At 55.4% G+C, this 18267-nt stretch overlaps 2 protein-coding genes and 1 non-coding gene across 6 annotated transcripts in view; all 3 read right to left on the reverse strand.

Moving 5' to 3' along the window:
* Positions 1 to 472: 472 nt before the first annotated feature.
* TRNAY-GUA lies at positions 473 to 562 on the reverse strand. Its single transcript is given in 2 exon segments — positions 473 to 508; positions 526 to 562. It is a non-coding gene; the product is annotated as a tRNA-Tyr (tRNA).
* A 2624-nt stretch (positions 563 to 3186) lies between these two features.
* TMEM214 (transmembrane protein 214) lies at positions 3187 to 17873 on the reverse strand. Its single transcript, XM_029071661.1, has 18 exons — positions 17849 to 17873; positions 14456 to 14629; positions 12048 to 12262; positions 10822 to 10972; positions 10361 to 10495; positions 10069 to 10151; positions 9695 to 9800; positions 9376 to 9457; positions 8976 to 9077; positions 8621 to 8762; positions 7949 to 8040; positions 7507 to 7555; positions 6549 to 6662; positions 5986 to 6103; positions 5610 to 5706; positions 5288 to 5456; positions 4947 to 5098; positions 3187 to 4436 (listed from the first exon to the last, which is right to left on the reverse strand). Exons 1-18 carry the CDS (start codon positions 17871 to 17873, stop codon positions 4310 to 4312), a joined length of 2133 nt encoding a protein of 710 aa, XP_028927494.1. The 3' UTR covers positions 3187 to 4309.
* MAPRE3 (microtubule associated protein RP/EB family member 3) overlaps positions 17378 to 18267 on the reverse strand; it is a 36725-nt gene continuing 35835 nt past the window's right edge. For all 4 annotated transcript variants that reach the window (XM_029072162.1, XM_029072163.1, XM_029072161.2 and 1 more), the window contains exon 7: positions 17378 to 18266. In XM_029072162.1, the coding sequence (XP_028927995.1) occupies positions 18198 to 18266 (69 nt within the window). In that variant the 3' untranslated portion in view covers positions 17378 to 18197. The remainder of the gene's footprint in view (position 18267) is intronic.

Here is an 18267-nt window from a genome sequence, read left to right on the forward strand (position 1 = left end):
CTCAAGGAGGCCTTTAGGGGAAATAATAATAGGAATGAGGATATTTGTTATGTACTTACTGTTCTAAGAAGAGCTGGGGTAGATGCAAATTAATCCGGTCGGACACAATTCCTACCCCACGAGCGGCTCACCGTTTAAGTAGGAAGGAGAACAGATATTGAATGCCCATTGACAGATGAGGAAACTAAGGCACCGGCAAGATGGGAGAGAATGGAGGACTGGGCCCTGCAAGATAGAAAAAAAATCACTGAAATGCGAAATATACAGTAGATGTAGGGTCAGGGGTATTGTTTCACTCTGCTCTATTCATTAGTGAGTCGAGCTAGACTCGACGCTATGTTGCAAGGCCCCTTAAGCGCAAAGATACACAAATATTGTCCTTAATTTCATTCTCTGGCCTTTGATGGTTATTAAAATAATTTCCACCGTAGCTGGCTCTCACCCGGAGGGTGGAGGAAAAAAAACTCGGAAGTCCTTCGAGCCGGAATCGAACCAGCGACCTAAGGATGACTATGGGATGTTCCGCTACAGTCCTCCGCTCTACCAACTGAGCTATCGAAGGCCTCGCTGACGGGCCTTTCTCCGGACCCTGTCTTAGGGTCATAGCCTCCTTCCAAGGGCTTTTTTTCGAGCTTAATTTTTTTTAATCGGGAATTTGGTAGTTGGATCAGCGGTGGAAAACTCCGGAGATACGTCGATGGGATCCTCCACCCCAAACCCAGCTCCACTGACTTCTCTGATCAGGAGCTATTGTGCACAATCGTGTCCACAAACTTTCCCTCTGCCCTACCCCCTTTCCCTCCCCACAGCACTTGCATATATTATTTATGACTCTATTTATTTTATTAACGAGGTGTATAGACCTATGATTCTATTTATCTTGATGGTGCTGATGCCTGCTTGTTTTGTTTTGTTGTCTGCCTCCCCCTTTTAGACTGTGAGCCCGTTCTTGTCTCTATCTGTTGCCTAATTGTCCATTCCAAGCGCTTAGTACAGTGCTCTGCACACAGTAAGCGCTCAATAAATAGGATTGAATGAATAAGTGAATGAACAAGACAGATAATTGTTCCCCCCCCACTTCAAAGCCTTATCGATTAGACTGTAAGTCCATCAGTGGGCAGGGATTGTCTCTATCTACGGCCGAATTGTCCATTTCAAGCGCTTAGTACAGTGGTCTGCACCTAGTAAGCGCTCAATAAATACTACTGAATGAAGGAGCATCTCCTCCAGGAAGCCTTCCCTGACTGAGCCCTCCTCTCCTCCTTTCCCACTCCCTTCTGCACTGCTCTCATACTTTCTCCTTCGTTCATCCTCTCCCCCTGCCCCACGGCATATATGAATGTAATCTAATTTATTTGTTAATATTAATGTCCGTCTCCCCCGCTAGACTGAGACCTCGTTGTGGCAGGGAATGTGTTTGATGTTGTAGTGTACTCTCCCAGGTTCTGAGAACAGTGCTTTGCGCAAAGTAAGCGCTCACTAAATACGATTAATAAATAAATACACAAATGAGACTTCCTCCAGTGGATACTCCCCCAGAAGAAGGGCCTCACCTTCTCCCACTTCCTTAACTAGTCCCACTTTTCTACAGGGTTTGTAGACCAGATTGTGAGCTCCGTTTGTGTCTGACCTGCTTAACATGTATCCAACTCGGCGCTTAGTACAGTGCCTGACCCATAAGTGCTTATTATGTGGCATGCGCTGCACTAAGCGTTGGGGAAGATGCAAGGTAATCAGGTTGAGCATAGTACCTGTCCCACGAGAGGCTCCTACAGTCTAAATTAGAGGGGGGAGGATTTAATCACCATTTTACACATGAGGAAACTGAGGCACAGGGAAGTTGTGACTCACCCAAGGTCACAGCAGAGAAGTGGCATGTGCTTAGCACGGTGTTTTGCACACAGGAAGGGCTCAATAAATATCACTAATTAACTATCACTCCCTTGCCTCTTCCCCTTTAAATGATTTTGACTCCTTCCTTACCTTCCTTCTCTTTCTCCTCCCCTACACTGACCCTTGGAGACTTCAATATCCATGTGGATATTTCTACAAGGTCAGCTTTGGCCTGATTCAAATTCCTTTCTTTCCCTCTGTGAACACGCTTTGGGTTTTCACCTAGAATGGCCCACAAGCAAGAATTCACGGCCCTGTGCCTGAGCCGGCCCAAGTGGGACCCAGGCTACAAAGCCTAATTTTGGAAGGGTGAAACTCCAGGCCAAAGCAGAGCTAAGGACCACTCCAGTCCAGACTTCACTCTGCTGCCTATATCATTTTCCTACAAAACCATTCAGTCCACGTGTTCCCACTCCTCAAAATCCCCCAGGGGCTGCTCATCCACCTCTGCATCAAACAGTAACTCCTGTTTGACTTTAAAACACTTAAATCACTTTGCCCCCCTTCTACCCTACCTCTCTCATTTCCTACTACACCCCAGCTCCCCTAATGCCAGTTTACTCACACTTAATCTTGGCTCTCACCCCCATCCTGCTTCTGGTCTGAAACTCCCTCCCCCTTCATATCTGACAGTCTCCCCACCTTCAAAGCCTTACTGAAAGAGGCCTTCCCCTTCTAAGCCCTCGTTTTCACTTCTCCCACTCCATTCCACGTCACCCTTGCACTTTGATTTGCATCCCTTATTCACCCCACCCTCAACCCCACAGGACTTATGTACACATCTTTATTTTCTTTAATTCCTGGCTCCCCCTCGAGACTGTAAGCTACTTGTAGGCAAGGAACAAGTCTATTAACTATGATACTGTACTCTCCAAAGCTTAGTATTGTGCTTTGCACACAGAAAGTGCTCAATAAATACAATTGACTGATTGACCAGGGCTGATTCCTGGGAGGCACAGTACACTTGTAGTTCCCTGGGAATTTGGGGGATAATTTTCCCGGCAGCTCCCGGGGAGGACCTCTCCTGTGTGGCAGCTCCCCACCTACTACATCCACCCCTAATCTGGACCCAAAATGTTGATGAGCGAAGGACCGGGGAGCAGAAAAGTGCATTTAAAACTGAGGACAGTGGTCGGAGGGCTGTCGGACCATATCCCAGCCCAGAATGAGCCAAGCCCGGGGTACTGACCTACAGATGGAAGCCCCAAGCCGAGGGGGTCCTGGTGCTAAAGAGCATCACTGGCGGGAACTACGCTTCCCGTCTACAAGATCTTCACGACTGGGGCACAAAAGTAGGCTTCAGACTAAATATCTGACCTTTATTCCACCTCACCTCCATATAGCGGGGTAAAGATTCATACACTTGACCTGTCGCCTTAACAAGAGGCTTAGGAAGGGATGGTTCCAGAGCCTGATCCCCGGAATGCAGATGAAGCAGAGCCCAAGGTCCTGGATGGAAGCGAGCGAGAAATAGACACGCGGAGAGAGGGACGGGGGAGTGAGAGAGAGGGAGAGCGAGAGAAAGAATATGAAGGGAGGGGGAGATGGCAAGGGGAATGCAAGATTTCAGGGCAACGCTAGGCTCCTAGCAGGCTTTTCCTTGAGCCTGCTCCTCACCACTTCCACTGCTACAGCCAGCGAGGAAGCTGGGGAAGCTGGGGAGCAGGAGCAGCAGGAAAAGGGAAGGATGAAGCAAGTGGATTTGGCTGTAGTCACCAAGAAAAGAGGGGCCAGAGTGGGTGCTAGGCACTTGGATACATGATTCTCCCACAACCCACCCATGGTACTTTGACAGTAGTCTATAGATCTAAGGGGAGAGAAACGGAAGGGCAGGTCCAAGAGAGTTCCACAATGTTTTGTTCTTGGCTCGTTCCTCTCCTCTCTTCTTCCACAGTCAGCAGCCAGCTTCTGAGGTTCAACGTGCTTTGGGGAATGGAAATCGAAGGCCACCCCACTGCTCTTCCCAGCCTCCAAGGCGATGGGGAAAGTGGCTCGCTCCACTGGTCGGAAGCAAGCCCGAGACGAGAGGCTCCGGGCCTGGGAGGGTGTGGCGAGTGGCGGCGGCGGCGCCCGGATGCGAGCTGCGTGGCTCAGAGTCACGGAGAGGGGAGCGGGACCGAAGGGGAGAGGGAGGACGGACTGACGGCCGGGAGGGAGGGAAAGAGCTCCATGGGAGACGTATACAGAGGGACTGCAGGGGCTCAGCCAACCCTAGCACGAGGTCCCAGGATCAGCTCCAACGGGGGTTCTTGGCTTGGAGGAGCGGCAGGAGGATGTGGCCGGAGCCACGGTCACCCATCAGAAAAGATACCCATGCAGACACACATTCCCATGCATGCCCATCCCACTCCCTGCAGTCCCCAGGAGGTGCCGGGGCCCCTCGGCAGAGAGGAAGCAGTGGCCTCTGAGGCAGCTCCTATTGCTGAGACATCATGGCCAATGTCCAATTCTTGAGGGCGATGGTGGTGTTCTGCAGGCAGAGCCAGACCCAGTGGATAGCACTACTCAGCTGTCCCATCACACAGTCCCAGGTTACGTCACCTCTAAGGGAAGGATCGATCTGGGGTTAGGGTCTGCCGGTCTGGAAAAAGCCAGGCCCGCCGCCCCAAATCCCACGTGCAGCAGGCCAACCGAGGTACTCAAGGGATCCGCCTCCACCCCTCGCCCCGTCGCAGCACGTCGGAACGGCTCTTTAACCTCGGCTGTTTCCTCCTACCTGTAGATTATTTTAGCGGCTAGATCGTGAGCTCCTTGAGGGCAGGGATCGTGTCTACTGACTCCACTGCACTCTCCCAAGTGCTCAGCACAGGGCTCTGCACAGAACGAGCCCTCAGTAAATGCCACCGATTGACTGAAGGTACAGGGACCAACAGATTCTGAGGGTAGATGGGAATAAAACCCAGGAGTGCCGATCCCCGGTCCTGGGAGCCGAGCCGTGAGAAGCCTGGCCCCAGCCGGGGAATAACAGAAGGAAAGGCGGTGAGAAGGGGGTATTGGTCTTGGTGGCCCTCTCTGAAAGGGAATGCCAGCTACGGGGGCGGGGGGTGTCTCACTTGCAGGTCTCCTGGCAGAGTCTGTGGGCTGATGCCAGCAGAATGAGCAGCCCGTGCCACAGCGGGAGCAGCAGGTGCTGGTGCAGAAACAGTAAAAGCTCCTTCAGTTGCTGGAGGAGGTACAGCAGTGAGTCCGGGAGTTGGGTCTGCAACTGAGCCCGGGAGAAGGGATTAATTAACATTCCCCTCCCCACCCCCCAGAGACCTTACCTCCCCCAGAGCCCCGACCCTCCGCCCCCACCCCAGGCGCCCCCTAACTTCCCGCTCCTCAAAGGGTCCCCCTCCCTGCACGGGCGCCCCCGTCTCCGGCCAAACTGGCTGACCCTAAGTCCCCTCCTTACCCCCTGGATGAGGCCAGGAAGGTTGGCCCGCACCCAGGCCAGCTGGGAGGCGCAGTGGGCAGAGATGTAGGTGGCTGTCGCATTGGTTTGGGCCCAAGCCAGCTGCAGGCTGGGGCCCAGCACCGTCACCAGGTGGGAGCCATACATGGGCAGTGTGTTCTCCAGCCAGCTGCAGAGAAAGGGGGGGCGGGGGAGGGAGAAATGCAAATCAGCATTTGAACATCTGGCCGTTTCTTGGGAAACTAGCTTTAACCTCGTGCTGAGCCCCGGGAAACACCTGAACTCCCCTCTTTTCCTGGGCCCACCCACTCCCAAAACTCACCTCGAGCCTTGCAGGCCAAAGTGGTAGAGCTTGGCCCAGGCCTGCTGGCCAGCAGGTAGGAGGCCGGAGGACCGTAACACCCGGGCAGAGAAAGAAGCTAGGAGGAAGAGGAGAAGCAAATCCTCAGGGGGGCTGGGAGCCGAAAGATGCCTGAGGGGGAGCGGGGAGGGAGCATGATGGATAGGCAGGCACCACGGAGCCGGGCAAGGAGCACTGACAGCACATAGCCGAGTTCTCAGAACCAGGAGGAATACGGCCACGGGGTCGGCCAAGACGACGGAGCCCCACGATGTCACGTCTGGCATCGGAGGAGACACGTGTGCTCTCTCTCTCCTCTCCCACCCCTCCCCGTCCTCTTCTCTTTTCATCCCCGTACCCTGGAAGGAGCTGTGCGAGCGGAGGTCATGGTACAGGAAACCGGTGACGAACACGAGCAGGACGAGCAGCAGCTGAGTCCAGGGGAGCCGACGGCTCCGCGCCTCCCGAAACATGCCCTAGGAATGAAGGAAAGGATGATGGCTCCCCTCGGTCTGAAAAGAGTCCTCAGATCACACCCTCTTCGGCAGAGGGTCAAGCCAAAGATACCGGTCTTCCCAACAACTCTACTGAATTAGACTCTCCCAAGTGCTTAGTGCAGTGCTCTGCACACAGTAAGCATTCGAAAAAATACCACTAATTTGAGTCCCTGCCAACACGGAGGAGAGGAAACAAGGGGACTCTTCAGCCTGTGTCATGCCACCCAGGGGTAGGAAGGTTTAAGGGCATTCTAGGAAGGCGTTCCTAGGTCGGAGGGAGGGTGACATTAACAGGTGTTGGGATCTAGACAGCCGAAAAGGAAGCGTGTTCAAGAAGGTGAGGGACGGTGGCCAGGGCCTGGGCAAGCGGTACAGTGCTCTGCACATAGTAAGTGCTCAATAAATACGACTGAACGAACGGTACCTTGCAGGCGGTGTCACAGGCTGCCACATCCTGGGCACTGTTCCCGCCCTTCCCAATCAGCTCCTCGTTAGTCACTTTGAAGGACTGGACTGTTTCTTGGAGAGACTTCTTTATCTGTGGGGAGGATGACGGGAGGGAAAAGGTGGCCCCGGGGCTACAAACAGGGAGCTCAGTTTCCCTCTCCCACAAGAGCCTCCCTCTACATTTCAGTCCCCCATCTAGCCGACCCAGGGTGGCCACCAAAAACATAATGCCATATAAATCCTTGCATAATTTTGGTTAAAACAAGGTGGGACTACTAGGTGGATCATATAAGAATTAAATCTAGCAATAGGGGAGCAGAAGGAAAAAAGGAAAGAGGAGAAAGAAAAGGTGAGAAGGTACTGGAGATTACAACTCAAGTGCTGCACACAATAGGCAACGAATTAATCCCCTTTCTCCTCCTCTTCCTCTGGCAATGCCCCTTTCAACAAATGAACTCCCTTCTCCTTACTCTCCCACATTCACTGCTCAAAATTTTGTGGCAAAAATACCTTACTTCTTTCTCAAATAGGGGTAGGGCAAATATGTGATGGAGGCCATTAGGCGAACAAGCCCGGTAACATCTCTGAACCACATATCAAAATTGAAAAAAAATCCCTTAACCAGAAAGGGGAGTAGGTGTTTGGGCTGTGAGGAGGAAGGGTGGGAGGGGAAGGGGTGGAGAGGAGAGGGCAGTTGTGAGGAGGGACTGGGGGCGGAACCAGGAGCTGCACCCCTCCCCAGACTGGGCCAGCGACATACTGCAGCAACCCCTCCCCAGACTGGGCCAGCGACATACTGCGGCAAAAGACGCCGTGCGAGTCGTCCCAATTTAGCCAAGCTTGATCTGATATCTCGGTGGGGCCCTTCTACAGCTACCGGAGCACGGTTACCACTGCCTCCCCTCCCAGAGGGCCTTCCCCTACCTCCTCCTCACCTTCTTAGGCATACGGTCCCATGATGTCTGCACGTGTTCCAAGAGCAGCCTGTGGAGACAGAGCAGCTGCCATTCAGCCTGGCCGCCTCTCGGGCTCCACCTTCGTCCAATCATGCAGCCCAAAGGGCCTCCCAAACCCACCCCTCCTTGTTCAAACCTTGACCCCTTTGTCCCAGAAGTCCCTCCAGCTCCAACGGGGGGGGGGGGGGGGGGGGGATTATCTACTTGGACTTCACTGGGGCAACACCTTGGAGAAGGTCCCAGGCTGGAACTGGAGGGCAACAGACCCGTGGCTGAGAGCCGAAAAGCTTAGAAGGGCCGCCTTCCTCCTTCCCCCGCCGTCCACTCTATCGACCTGCCACGGGGCCCCAGGGGAGGGAGCTGGGGCCTAGGACACGGATTGCTTTCCCAGAGGCGGGCTGGGTCGCTTCCCCCACTTCACCTGGACTGGGACAGATGCTTGGTGTACAGCTGCCTCCAGACGCTGAAGCTGAGCGGATCCAGGCTCAGGCACTCAGTTAGGCTGTTCAGGAGCTGGGATGGAATGGGGAGGAAGACTGTTGGAAGAAATCTGGCCAGGGGTAGGAACAGGTCCACCCCTCAGCTTAGGGCCCAAGAACAAGGGGAAGTGGATCAGGACCCAGGAGGGTCCAGATGACAGGCAGACAAGCAAGGAGGAAGGTAAGCCCCACCCGGGGGGAAGGCCCAAGTTCAGGGAGAGCCTCTGCAAGCCTTGGAGGTTGGCAAGCTCGGAGGATGAACCGAATGAGGTTGGATCTCTTGGTTCAGGATGACGTGGCATTGACAGGGTTACAGGCAGGCTCCCCCAGCCCACTCGACCGGGGTTAAGAATGTTGATACCCACCCTGGGAGCTGGGCTCTCCACTGGCACAGCCTAAACCTCCTCCCCGGCTGGCCGGGCACAACCGTCCCTAGCCTAGGGAGGTGGTGACGGTAACGAGTGAGGCTGAATGATGGTGCACTGGGGAAGTTGCATCTTCGGGGGGAGGGAAGACCCGCCCAGGGTGACTGGCTGAACTTCCAGAGCCTGATCTCAAGGCCAAGGATAGAAAGGGAAACCCCAGAACCCTCCCCTACCGCTCATCCTCCTCACCTCCTTCTTCATGTCAGAGGGACAGTTGGGAGTGGCTCTGGACAGGAAGGAGGGGAAATAGGTGTGCAAAGTAGTTTCACGCTTCGAACCAAACGCCAGCACCTTTAGCCGGGGGTACAGCTGACGCAGCTGCTCCCGTAGGCTGAAGAGATAAAGTTGGGTTAAGAACGTTGGAACAGGGTACGGGGGGGAGGGGCGCGCAAGGTAGGACTGTCTCTTTCTGACCCAGTGGGGCCCAGTTCCAAGTTGAGGGGATAGGAGAGTTCTCCCTCCAGGCGCCTGGGAGACTGGGACGCCCTATCCCACTCCTCCTCCTCCCCAGCTTGCAAGGGGCACGCCCTCAGGGTGACCTTACTTGGATGAAAGAGAGTTGTTGGGCATGTAGGCAAAGTCCAGCAGAGGGAAGAAGTCCTTGGGGCCGATCACGCCGAAGCCTTTGGTAAGGTTTGGATGGATCCTATGGGGAGACGGGGTCAGAGAAAGGGAATGAAAGAGGGAGGGGCGTCAGAGAAAGGGAATGAGAGAGGGAGGGAGGTCCTCCTATTTGTTTCTGCTTCAGATCATTTGCCCCTTCTGTTCCTCTGGGGCCAGGACCGACACCCAGGTAAAGTGGCACATCCTTCCCCAACCCGGGGCCATCCCCAATCCTCCGACTCCACGGAGGAGGGACGAACAAGATTGTGACCCAGATTCTCCACCCACCCCTGCCCCGAACCCCTCCCGGTTCCTCCCTCATTGCTTCCCAGGTCACTCACTGGAGCAGGCGGTCTAGATAGGCAATGGCATAAGGAGAGAGTGACTTGATCCCCAGCACAGGCATCATGATCCCGAGCCACACTAAAGGAGAGAATGCCAAAGGATGGCATGGGGTCAGCGACCAGGCCCCACATAGGAAAATACACAGCTTCGCCCAACAAGTCTCAACTGGGTCCAGAGACACCTTAGCCACTCCCATCCCAGCCCGAGAAAGGCATCAGGCCTCTATGCAGCTCCTGATCACACTGAGCCCATTTCACTCTGGTCACTCCGCTCTCCTGAATTCCCTCTCCTTCCCAGAGCCTCAAACCCTGTTACCTTTCAGGCCCTCGGCCAGGTCGGCAAAGCCGGCCTGCCCCAACGCCCACATGATGGTCAGACACTTCGCCGGTCGGTTCTGGTGCGACCTCAGGAGTTCCAGGTACTGGCAAGACCAAGGGAGCCAGGTCAGCAGTGGAGGTGGGGGAAGGGAAATCAAGTTGCTTAGGGCATAATAACTAACAGGGGCAGGAGGAGGAAAACTGTGTCTGGGGGAGACAACCACTCTCCGGGTCACTCGAGGTCTTCTGAAAAGATCGTATTTGGGGGAACCCTGGAAATTGTTTCTTGGTCCTCTCTCCTGCGTGGGCTTCTCTCTTTACACCCAGCCCGTGAGATCCCTCACCCTCCAGCCCCCGGAGATCTTGGCTTACCTTGCTCAGGTTCATAGTGGCGATTTTGGGCTTGTCTTGCAGCACAGCCTGGATACAGATGCGGTAGCCATGGAGCGATTCCCCTGCAGAGGAAGGAAACATCAGGCTTAATTTTCTTCCTACCCGCCCTTTTCATGCTGCCTCATGTTGGATGGGCCCACAGCCCTCTCCCTAGTCCCGGACCCTCCCCCATACAAATCACTGTACTGGCTACAGGTATTTCTTTGCTGGGAACACAATCCGAGAGAGAGAGTGTTTGTGCACACACGAGTTGAGACTTCCATCCTCTTACCTGGTGACCTGTCCAGCTCCTGCAGCATGGTGTACAAGCAGTGGTCAAAGAAGAGCTCCGTGGTACCTGCCGCCTTTCCCAGGAGCCCCCGTATAACTCCACGTAGCTCCCGGTTCGCCAGCCGGAACGGATAATCTACGACCCACCAGACCCTCACATCACGGCCGGAGCGCCTTGAGGCCTAGGCCAGCTCAGCTACTCCTTGCTCGCCCATCCACCTGCCCACAGGGAAGAAACCAAGATGCCCCCACAATACAGGCTGCGACACCCCTACGCCGCAATCCCTCTAACGGGTTCATACAACCGGGCCAAGCCAGCTCAGAGCACCTGAAGGGGTTGGGGATGAGGACTCTGGGGACATTAGAGTTGGGCACCCACCTTCCCCACACAGTGCCTGGGGCCCCTTTCCTCATCTAAGGAGCAATTTCCTGGTTTGACGCGCAGCTGGAGACAGGACTAACCGTGTGTGTGCTGGCTTAGCGTAGGTTCGCTCTGAGGAGCCTGCAGCTTGTAGTTGAGATAGCCCGCCAGGTCCTTCACCCACACGGACGGGTTCCCTGGGAACATGCTCTGACTCTTGTCCAGCTCCTTCTGCAGGACGGCCACATCCAGCTGCCGGGGACACAGAGGTCAGACAGAGCCTCGGTCCCGCCGGGAGAAATGACAATAATGATATCTGCGGTATTTCTTAAGGGCTTCCACCGTACTAAGATCATCAGCCAGGGAATGGGCCTACCATCTCGGTTGCAGTTTGCTCTCCCAAGTGCCAGTAAAGTGCTCTGCACATAGTAAGCACGCAAATACCATCGACCGATCAGGTGGGACAGAGTCCCCCGTGTCACAAAGGGCTCTCGGTCTAGAGGAGACCCCATAATAAGAGTCTGGCTAGAGACACGGGGACCCCGATACACAGGCCAGACGACGGTGGGATCCGCAAAGGGGAGTGAGGTCAGACCGGGAGGACAGGCTCGGAGAGCTCTCTGCTTTTCCGAACGACATTTTCAATGGCCACCGGACTCTGATCGCCGCATTCAGAATCCCCAGGGGCTCAGGAGGTTGGGCAGCTCTGATGGGGGAAGCCCCGAGACCCGATTTTTCACGCTTACCCCCGAGTCACCCTGCTCTTACATCCTTCCGAGTTCTAAACGACCTACTTGCTACACGCTCTGGTTGATGACCCGATGTAGTGACAAGACCCCGTCACCCAAGAGGTGAGGAAGTGATATCACGGTGAGATCGGGCTCCGTTACCCCTCAAGCGCTTAATACGGGGCTCTGCGTGGAACGAGCGCTCAGTAAATACCAATGATTTGGCAGCTGTGTGACTGTGGGCACGTCACTTCACTTCTCTGTGCCTCAGTGACCTCATCTGCAAAATGGGGATTGAGACTGTGAGCCCCAAGTGGGACAACCTGACTACCCTATATCGACCCCAGCGCTTAGAACAGTGCTCTGCACACAGTAAGTGCTTAATACCAAAATTATTATTATTTTTAAGGCTCATTCCCCGCCCGCTCCTGGCAGCCTCCACCCTTGGGGCCCGGGATTCCCCCCGCAGCTCCTGGGCTTCTCCCCGTCCCCAGCTCGAGCTCTGGGCCTCCCTAATCCCTTACCCCGTCACTCGCCCCCTCCCGCGCTGCAGACCCTCAGCCCCCTCCTTCCCCGAGCCCTGGCTCCGTCACACTCACAGCCTTCAGGGCCTCCTCCAGGCTGCGAAAACGTTTCTCCTTAGGGCCTGTCTCCTTGGAGTTGGCTGCCGCTCCCGCCTTCTTGGGCTGCTTCCTGGTGTTTGCTTTTTTGGGGACATTGGGGGCCGCTGGGGGTACCTGCTCCTTGTTGCGCTGCTTCACGGCCTTCTCAAAGCCCAACTCGAAGATGGTGCTCGAGGGCCGGATGCCGGCCGCTGTTCGGGGAGGAAGACGAGAGGAACTGTGAGCTCGGAGGGATGGCCCGAGTTCGTTCCTCCCCTTGCCTCCCTTCCTGATGGCTTCTACTCTTCCGGGAATGGTCCCTACCTTGCGGCCAGATCCTTCCGGATGGTGAGCGGCCCAGTCCCCGCAGACTCAGCTGCTTCCCAGGCGGTGAAAGGGAGGCGACTGAGTATCAGTCCAGGGCTTGGGTGTTTAAATCTTAATTCCTCCCCCCACGGGACCATCCCAACACCCGCCCTGAGGAAGCTCACTAAAGGTGAGCTGTTCCGATGGGGCCGTGAGGTTGGGGTGGGTGACTGTCGGGGAACGGGTAATAAGAATAATGCTGGTATTTATTAAGCGCTCACTACGTGCCGAGCACCGGATAATCAGGTTGCCCCACATGACGCTCACGGTCTTCATCCCCATTTTACAGATGAGGGAACTGAGGCACCGAGAAGTCAAGTGACTTGCCCAAAGTCACACAGCTGACAGGTGGGCGGAGCCGGGATTAGCACCCATGACCCCTGACTCCCAAGCCCGTGCCCCTTCCACCGAGCCACGCTGGTACTTATGGGGAAACTGAGGATGAGGTGTCACCCCTACGGCGGAGCCCGGTCACGTGTCCGATCCCCACATACGGGAAGCAGCGTGGCTCTGTGGAAAGAGCCCGGGCTTGGGAGTCTGAGGTCGTGGGTTCGAATCCCAGCTCTGCCACTTGTCAGCTGTGTGACTGTGGGCAAGTCACTTTACTTCTCTGGGCCTCAGTGACCTCATCTGTCAAATGGGGATGAAGACTGGGAGCCTCACGTAGGCCCACCTGATGACCACATAGTAAGCGCTCAATAAATACTATTGAATGAATGACCCTGTATCCACCTCAGCGCTTAGAACAGTGTTGTCTTGTTTTTGTCCGTCTGTCACCCCCGATTAGACTGTGAGCCCGTCACTGGGCAGGGATGGTCTCCATCCGTTGCCGAATTGTCCGTTCCAAGCGCTTAGTCCAGTGCTCTGCACATAGTAAGCGTTCAATAAATACTACTGAATGAATGAATGCTCTGCACATAGCGCTGAACGAATACCAACATTATTATTATCTGGGTCCCTTGGGGGCCTGGGTTCAATCCAGCGCTGAGAACAGTGCTTTGCACATAGTAGGCGCTTAACAAATGCCATCCTCATTATAGTTATTCTGTAACCATAATTGCTACATTATTGTTCTGCAACACTGTTATTCTGGAATGTACAATTCTGTTGCCGAACTGTCCATTCCAAGTGCTTAGTCCAGTCCTCTGCACATAGTAAGCGTTCCATAAATACTACTGAATGAATGGTTATTCAGCCAAGCGCTTAGTCCAGTCCTCTGCACCTAGTGAGCGCTCCATAAATACTCTTGAATGGTTATTCAGCCAAGTGCTTAGTCCAGTCCTCTGCACATAGTAAGCGCTCCATAAATACTACTGAATGAATGGTTATTCAGCCAAGCGCTTAGTCCAGTCCTCTGCACCTAGTGAGCGCTCCATAAATACTCTTGAATGGTTATTCAGCCAAGTGCTTAGTCCAGTCCTCTGCACATAGTAAGCGCTCCATAAATACTACTGAATGAATGGTTATTCAGCCGAGCGCTTAGTCCAGTCCTCTGCACCTAGTAAGCGCTCCATAAATACTACTGAATGAATGGTTATTCAGCCAAGCGCCTAGTCCAGTGCTCTGCACCTAGTAAGCGCTCCATAAAAACTATTGAATGAATGGTTATTCAGCCGAGCGCTTAGTCCAGTCCTCTGCACCTAGTAAGCGCTCCATAAATACTACTGAATGAATGGTTATTCAGCCGAGCGCTTAGTCCAGTCCTCTGCACCTAGTAAGCGCTCCATAAATACTACTGAATGAATGGTTATTCAGCCGAGCGCCTAGTCCAGTGCTCTGCACCTAGTAAGCGCTCCATAAAAACTATTGAATGAATGGTTATTCAGCCGAGCGCCTAGTCCACTGCTCTGCACCTAGTAAGCGCTCCATAAATACTATTGAATGGTTATTCAGCCGAGCGCCTAGTCCAGTGCTCCGCACACAGTCATGGGGCAGCAGAGAGAGGGAGGTTTCGCGGGGAGGAGGGGGTGCTGCGCTGTGCACAGCGCTTAGCACAGGGGGCGCCGAGGCGGGGGGGGGGGGCTGAGACGGGTACTCACGGGCCAGGGCGATGCTGGGCGCTTGGTTGGCGTCCCCCAGGGCTCGGCGGGGCCCTCCGCCCCCGGGCCGCCGGCCCTTCCTCACCACCTCCCACCGGCCCGGGCCCCCCCCCCGCCGCCGCCGCCGCCGCCGCCGCCATGGCCCCCTTGGCCCAACTCTCGCTCCTGCCCGGCCTGCGCGCGCCCCACGCTCTGCCACGTCTCCTCGGCGCCCGGGGAGGGAGAGCCTGCGTCTGACGTCGCCCGCGCTGCACTCTGGGATTTGTAGTCCCCGATGGACGACCCCCCCCCCCCAGCCCCGGGCCTACGGCTGGGGGCTCTGAGCCCGGCGCACGCTGGGAGTTGTAGTCCAGCCCTCAGGAGGGCGGGCCGGTGTGAAAGCGCTTGCTCCCGGTGCACCCTGGGAGTTGTAGCCCAGGCCTGAGGAGGGGGGCCTGGGGGAAGAAGCGCTTACTCCCGGCGCATCCTGGGAGTTGTAGTCCAGCCCTCAGGGGGGCGGCCGGTGTGAAGCGCTTGCTTCCCGGTGCACCCTGGGAGTTGTAGTCCAGGCCCGAGGAGCGGGGGGCCTGGGGGAAGAAGCGCTTACTCCCGGTGCATCCTGGGAGTTGTAGTCCAGCCCTCAGGAGGGCGGCCGGTGTGAAGCGCTTGCTTCCCGGTGCACCCTGGGAGTTGTAGTCCAGGCCCGAGGAGCGGGGGGGGGGCCTGGGGGGAGAAGCGCTTACTCCCGGTGCATCCTGGGAGTTGTAGTCCAGCCCTCAGGGGGGTGGCCGGTGTGAAGCGCTTGCTTCCCGGTGCACCCTGGGAGTTGTAGTCCAGCCCTCAGGAGGGTGGCCGGTGTGAAGCGCTTGCTTCCCGGTGCACCCTGGGAGTTGTAGTCCAGGCCCGAGGAGGGGGGGCCTGGGGGAAGAAGCGCTTACTCCCGGTGCATCCTGGGAGTTGTAGTCCAGCCCTCAGGGGGTGGCAGGTGTGAAGCGCTTGCTCCCGGTGCACCCTGGGAGATGTAGTACAGACCCAAGGAGGGTGGCATGTGTGAAGCGCTTACTATGTGCAGAGCACTGATAATAATAATAATGTTGGTGTTTATTAAGCGCTTACTATGTGCAGAGCACTGTTAATAATAATAATAATAATGTTGGTATTTATTCAGCACTTACTATGTGCAGAGCACTGATAATAATACTGTTGGTATTTATTAAGCGCTTACTATGTACAGAGTACTGTTAATAATAATAATAATAATGTTGGTATTTATTAAGCACTTACTATGTGCAGAGCACCGTTCTAAGGGCTGGGGTAGATACAGGGCTATCAGGTTGTCCCACGTGAGGCTCACAGTTAATCCCCATTTGACAGATGAGATCACTGAGGCACAGAGACGTTAATGACTTGCCCACAGTCACACAGCTGACAAGCGGCGGAGGCGGGATTCGAACCCATAACCTCTGACTCCCAAGGCCGGGCTCTTTCCACTGAGACAGGCTGCAGCACGAGGTAACTGAGGCACAGAGAAGTGAAGTGACTGGCCCAAAGTCACACAGCTGGCAAGCAGTGCACCGGGATTCAAACTCATGACCGCAAACTCCCAAGCCCGGGCTCCTTCCACTGAGCCATGCTGCTGCTTCTCTTTGACCTCATTCATTTGATCGTATTTATTGAGCACTTACTATATGGAGAGCTCTGTACTAAGAGCTTGGAATGGACATTTTGGCAACAGATAGCGACGATTCCTGCCCAATGACGGCCTCACGGTCTTCCGGAGACACTGTCCCCCCTCAGGGGAAGAGGTCCCTCTTGACCGTTCACCTCCCTCCCCTCTTCCCTATCTTCCTGGTGACGTAGGGACCTTCCCCGACCGTTTAGTACAGAGTAAGCGATCGACCCCCGTCTTTCACCCTGACCTTTGACCTTATTCATTCACTAAATAGTATTTATTGAGCGCTTACTATGTGCAGAGCACTGGACTAAGCGCTTGGAATGGACAATTGGGCAACAGATAGAGACAATCCCTGCCCAATGACGGGCTCGCAGTCTAAATAGCAGGGGGGGGTGTTAGTTCCTGGGGGCAGGGAACGCATCTACCAAATCTGTTGAATCGCACTCTCCCAAACGTTTAGTACAGTGTCCCGCCCGCAATTAGCGCTCAATAAATACCATCCACCGATCGCGACCGATTGCTCAATGTGTAAGGCACTAAGCGGTGGGGTTGATATAAGTTGATCAGGTAGCCCCACATGGGGCTCACAGTGTGACTGGGATGAAGCACAGGCATCGAATCCCCGTTTTACAGGGGACGAAAACCGAGGCACGGGGAAGTGACTCGCCCTAGGTCATTCAGAAGGCAAACGACGGAGCCAAGATTTGAACCCGTGTTGGCTGACTCCCAGGCCCGTGCTCATTCCACTAGCCCACTGCATTTATATCTAATTCACAGCTGGATTTGGCTTCTCCCCGCGTGTCCTGGGTTGAGGTCCAGGGCCCTGATGTTTCAAATAGCTAGGGCTGAGGGTCAGGCTCCGTCCCGGGTCTGTTGTTTTGATTTATGGTACTTGTTAAGTATTCACTCTATCTTAAACACTGTTCTAAGCGCTGGGGTAGGTACAAGTTAATGGGTCGGGCACAGTCCCCGTCCCGCCGGGGGGTTCACGGTAGGCGGGAGAACAGGTACCGAATTCCGATTTTACAGTTGAAACTGAGACGGGGAGACGCTAAGCGACTCGCCTCAGGTCGTTCGGCAAGCATTCGGTGGAGCAGTTGGCAGAGCCGGCATGAGAACCTGTGCTCTTTTCCACTAGGCCCCTCTGCTTTGGTGCCCGAGGTCCCCCGGCAGGGTCCTGACGATGACCTCTAGGTCACTGAACCGCAGGACTCGAGGAGAAAAACGGGAAATCTGTCCACGCGGCCGGGCGGAGTGAGACACAACACTGACTTTTACCACACAAGTTTATTTTAAATAAAAGTGAACACAGATGCAGGCTGAACCGCCCGAGCGGGCAGGGGAGTCGACACACAGCAGGATCCAGGCAGAGTCCGTGTGGCATGAACTGAGCCGCGGGAACGGGGAGGGACGGTGCTAGGCTTCAATGCTGGGGGCAGTGGATTCAGAGGGTGGGCCCAGTGCCGGGTGGGGAAGTCCCCACCTTTCAGAAGCTCCCTTTCCCCTCCCTCTTCCTGCCCCCGCTTCCTCCCTCCACCCCTCCCAAGCCCTCACTAGGCTGTAAAACCCTCCCCTATTCTCCCGGACACCGTCTCCTCAGCCACTGGAAAAAAAATCAAATGACAAAATAAATAAGAATCTGGGGGAATCTCGGGCACGGGGAAGGGCATGGCTGGCCTCAGGACCTGGGGGAAGAGAAGAGGCAAAGTGCAAGGAAAATCCAGTAAGTAAAAATATACCAATGAATTTGTCTGTCGATACCATATAGCCGCTAGCCGTCGGGGGCGGAGGGGCGGGGAGGGGAGCGGAGCGGGTGGGCGGCTCGGTGGGCAGCGCCACCTTGGAAAGTGTTGACCGATTCAGCCGAGACAACGGAAATAAATAGGGGCGGGGGGGTGGGTGGGCCTCTTGCCCCCAGTCCCCGTCCCTGCCCTCGCCCCCCCGCTCTCCAGGGCTCCCCGCGTCGGCGGCGCTGACACAAAGCACCCGGCCAGCTGTCTGGTTGTGAGGAAAGGGTTATAATGTGTTGGGGAGGGGGCGCGGGAGGAGCCGCGCCGTTCGCTGGGGCCGGCAGGGGCTGGGTCCCCTTTAATATTCATCCTGGTCCTCTTGCTGCTGCTCTTCAATCTCGTCATCTTCCGGGGGCGCAAATCCTTCC

This window comes from Ornithorhynchus anatinus, chromosome 9 (assembly GCF_004115215.2).
Source record: "Ornithorhynchus anatinus isolate Pmale09 chromosome 9, mOrnAna1.pri.v4, whole genome shotgun sequence".
NCBI lineage: Eukaryota > Metazoa > Chordata > Mammalia > Monotremata > Ornithorhynchidae > Ornithorhynchus > Ornithorhynchus anatinus.

Bases quoted from the DNA above. Each gene is read 5' to 3' on its own strand.
- TMEM214 (XM_029071661.1), bottom strand. From the start codon at position 17,873: ATGGTATCGACAGACAAATTCATTG. The intron at 9,458-9,694 runs GTAACAGGGTTT...TCTCTCCTTTAG, and splicing joins CCTGGCCGAGGGCCTGAAAG to TGTGGCTCGGGATCATGATG. The intron at 7,556-7,948 runs GTGAAGTGGGGG...CTGTCTCCACAG, and splicing joins AAGCATCTGTCCCAGTCCAG to GCTGCTCTTGGAACACGTGC.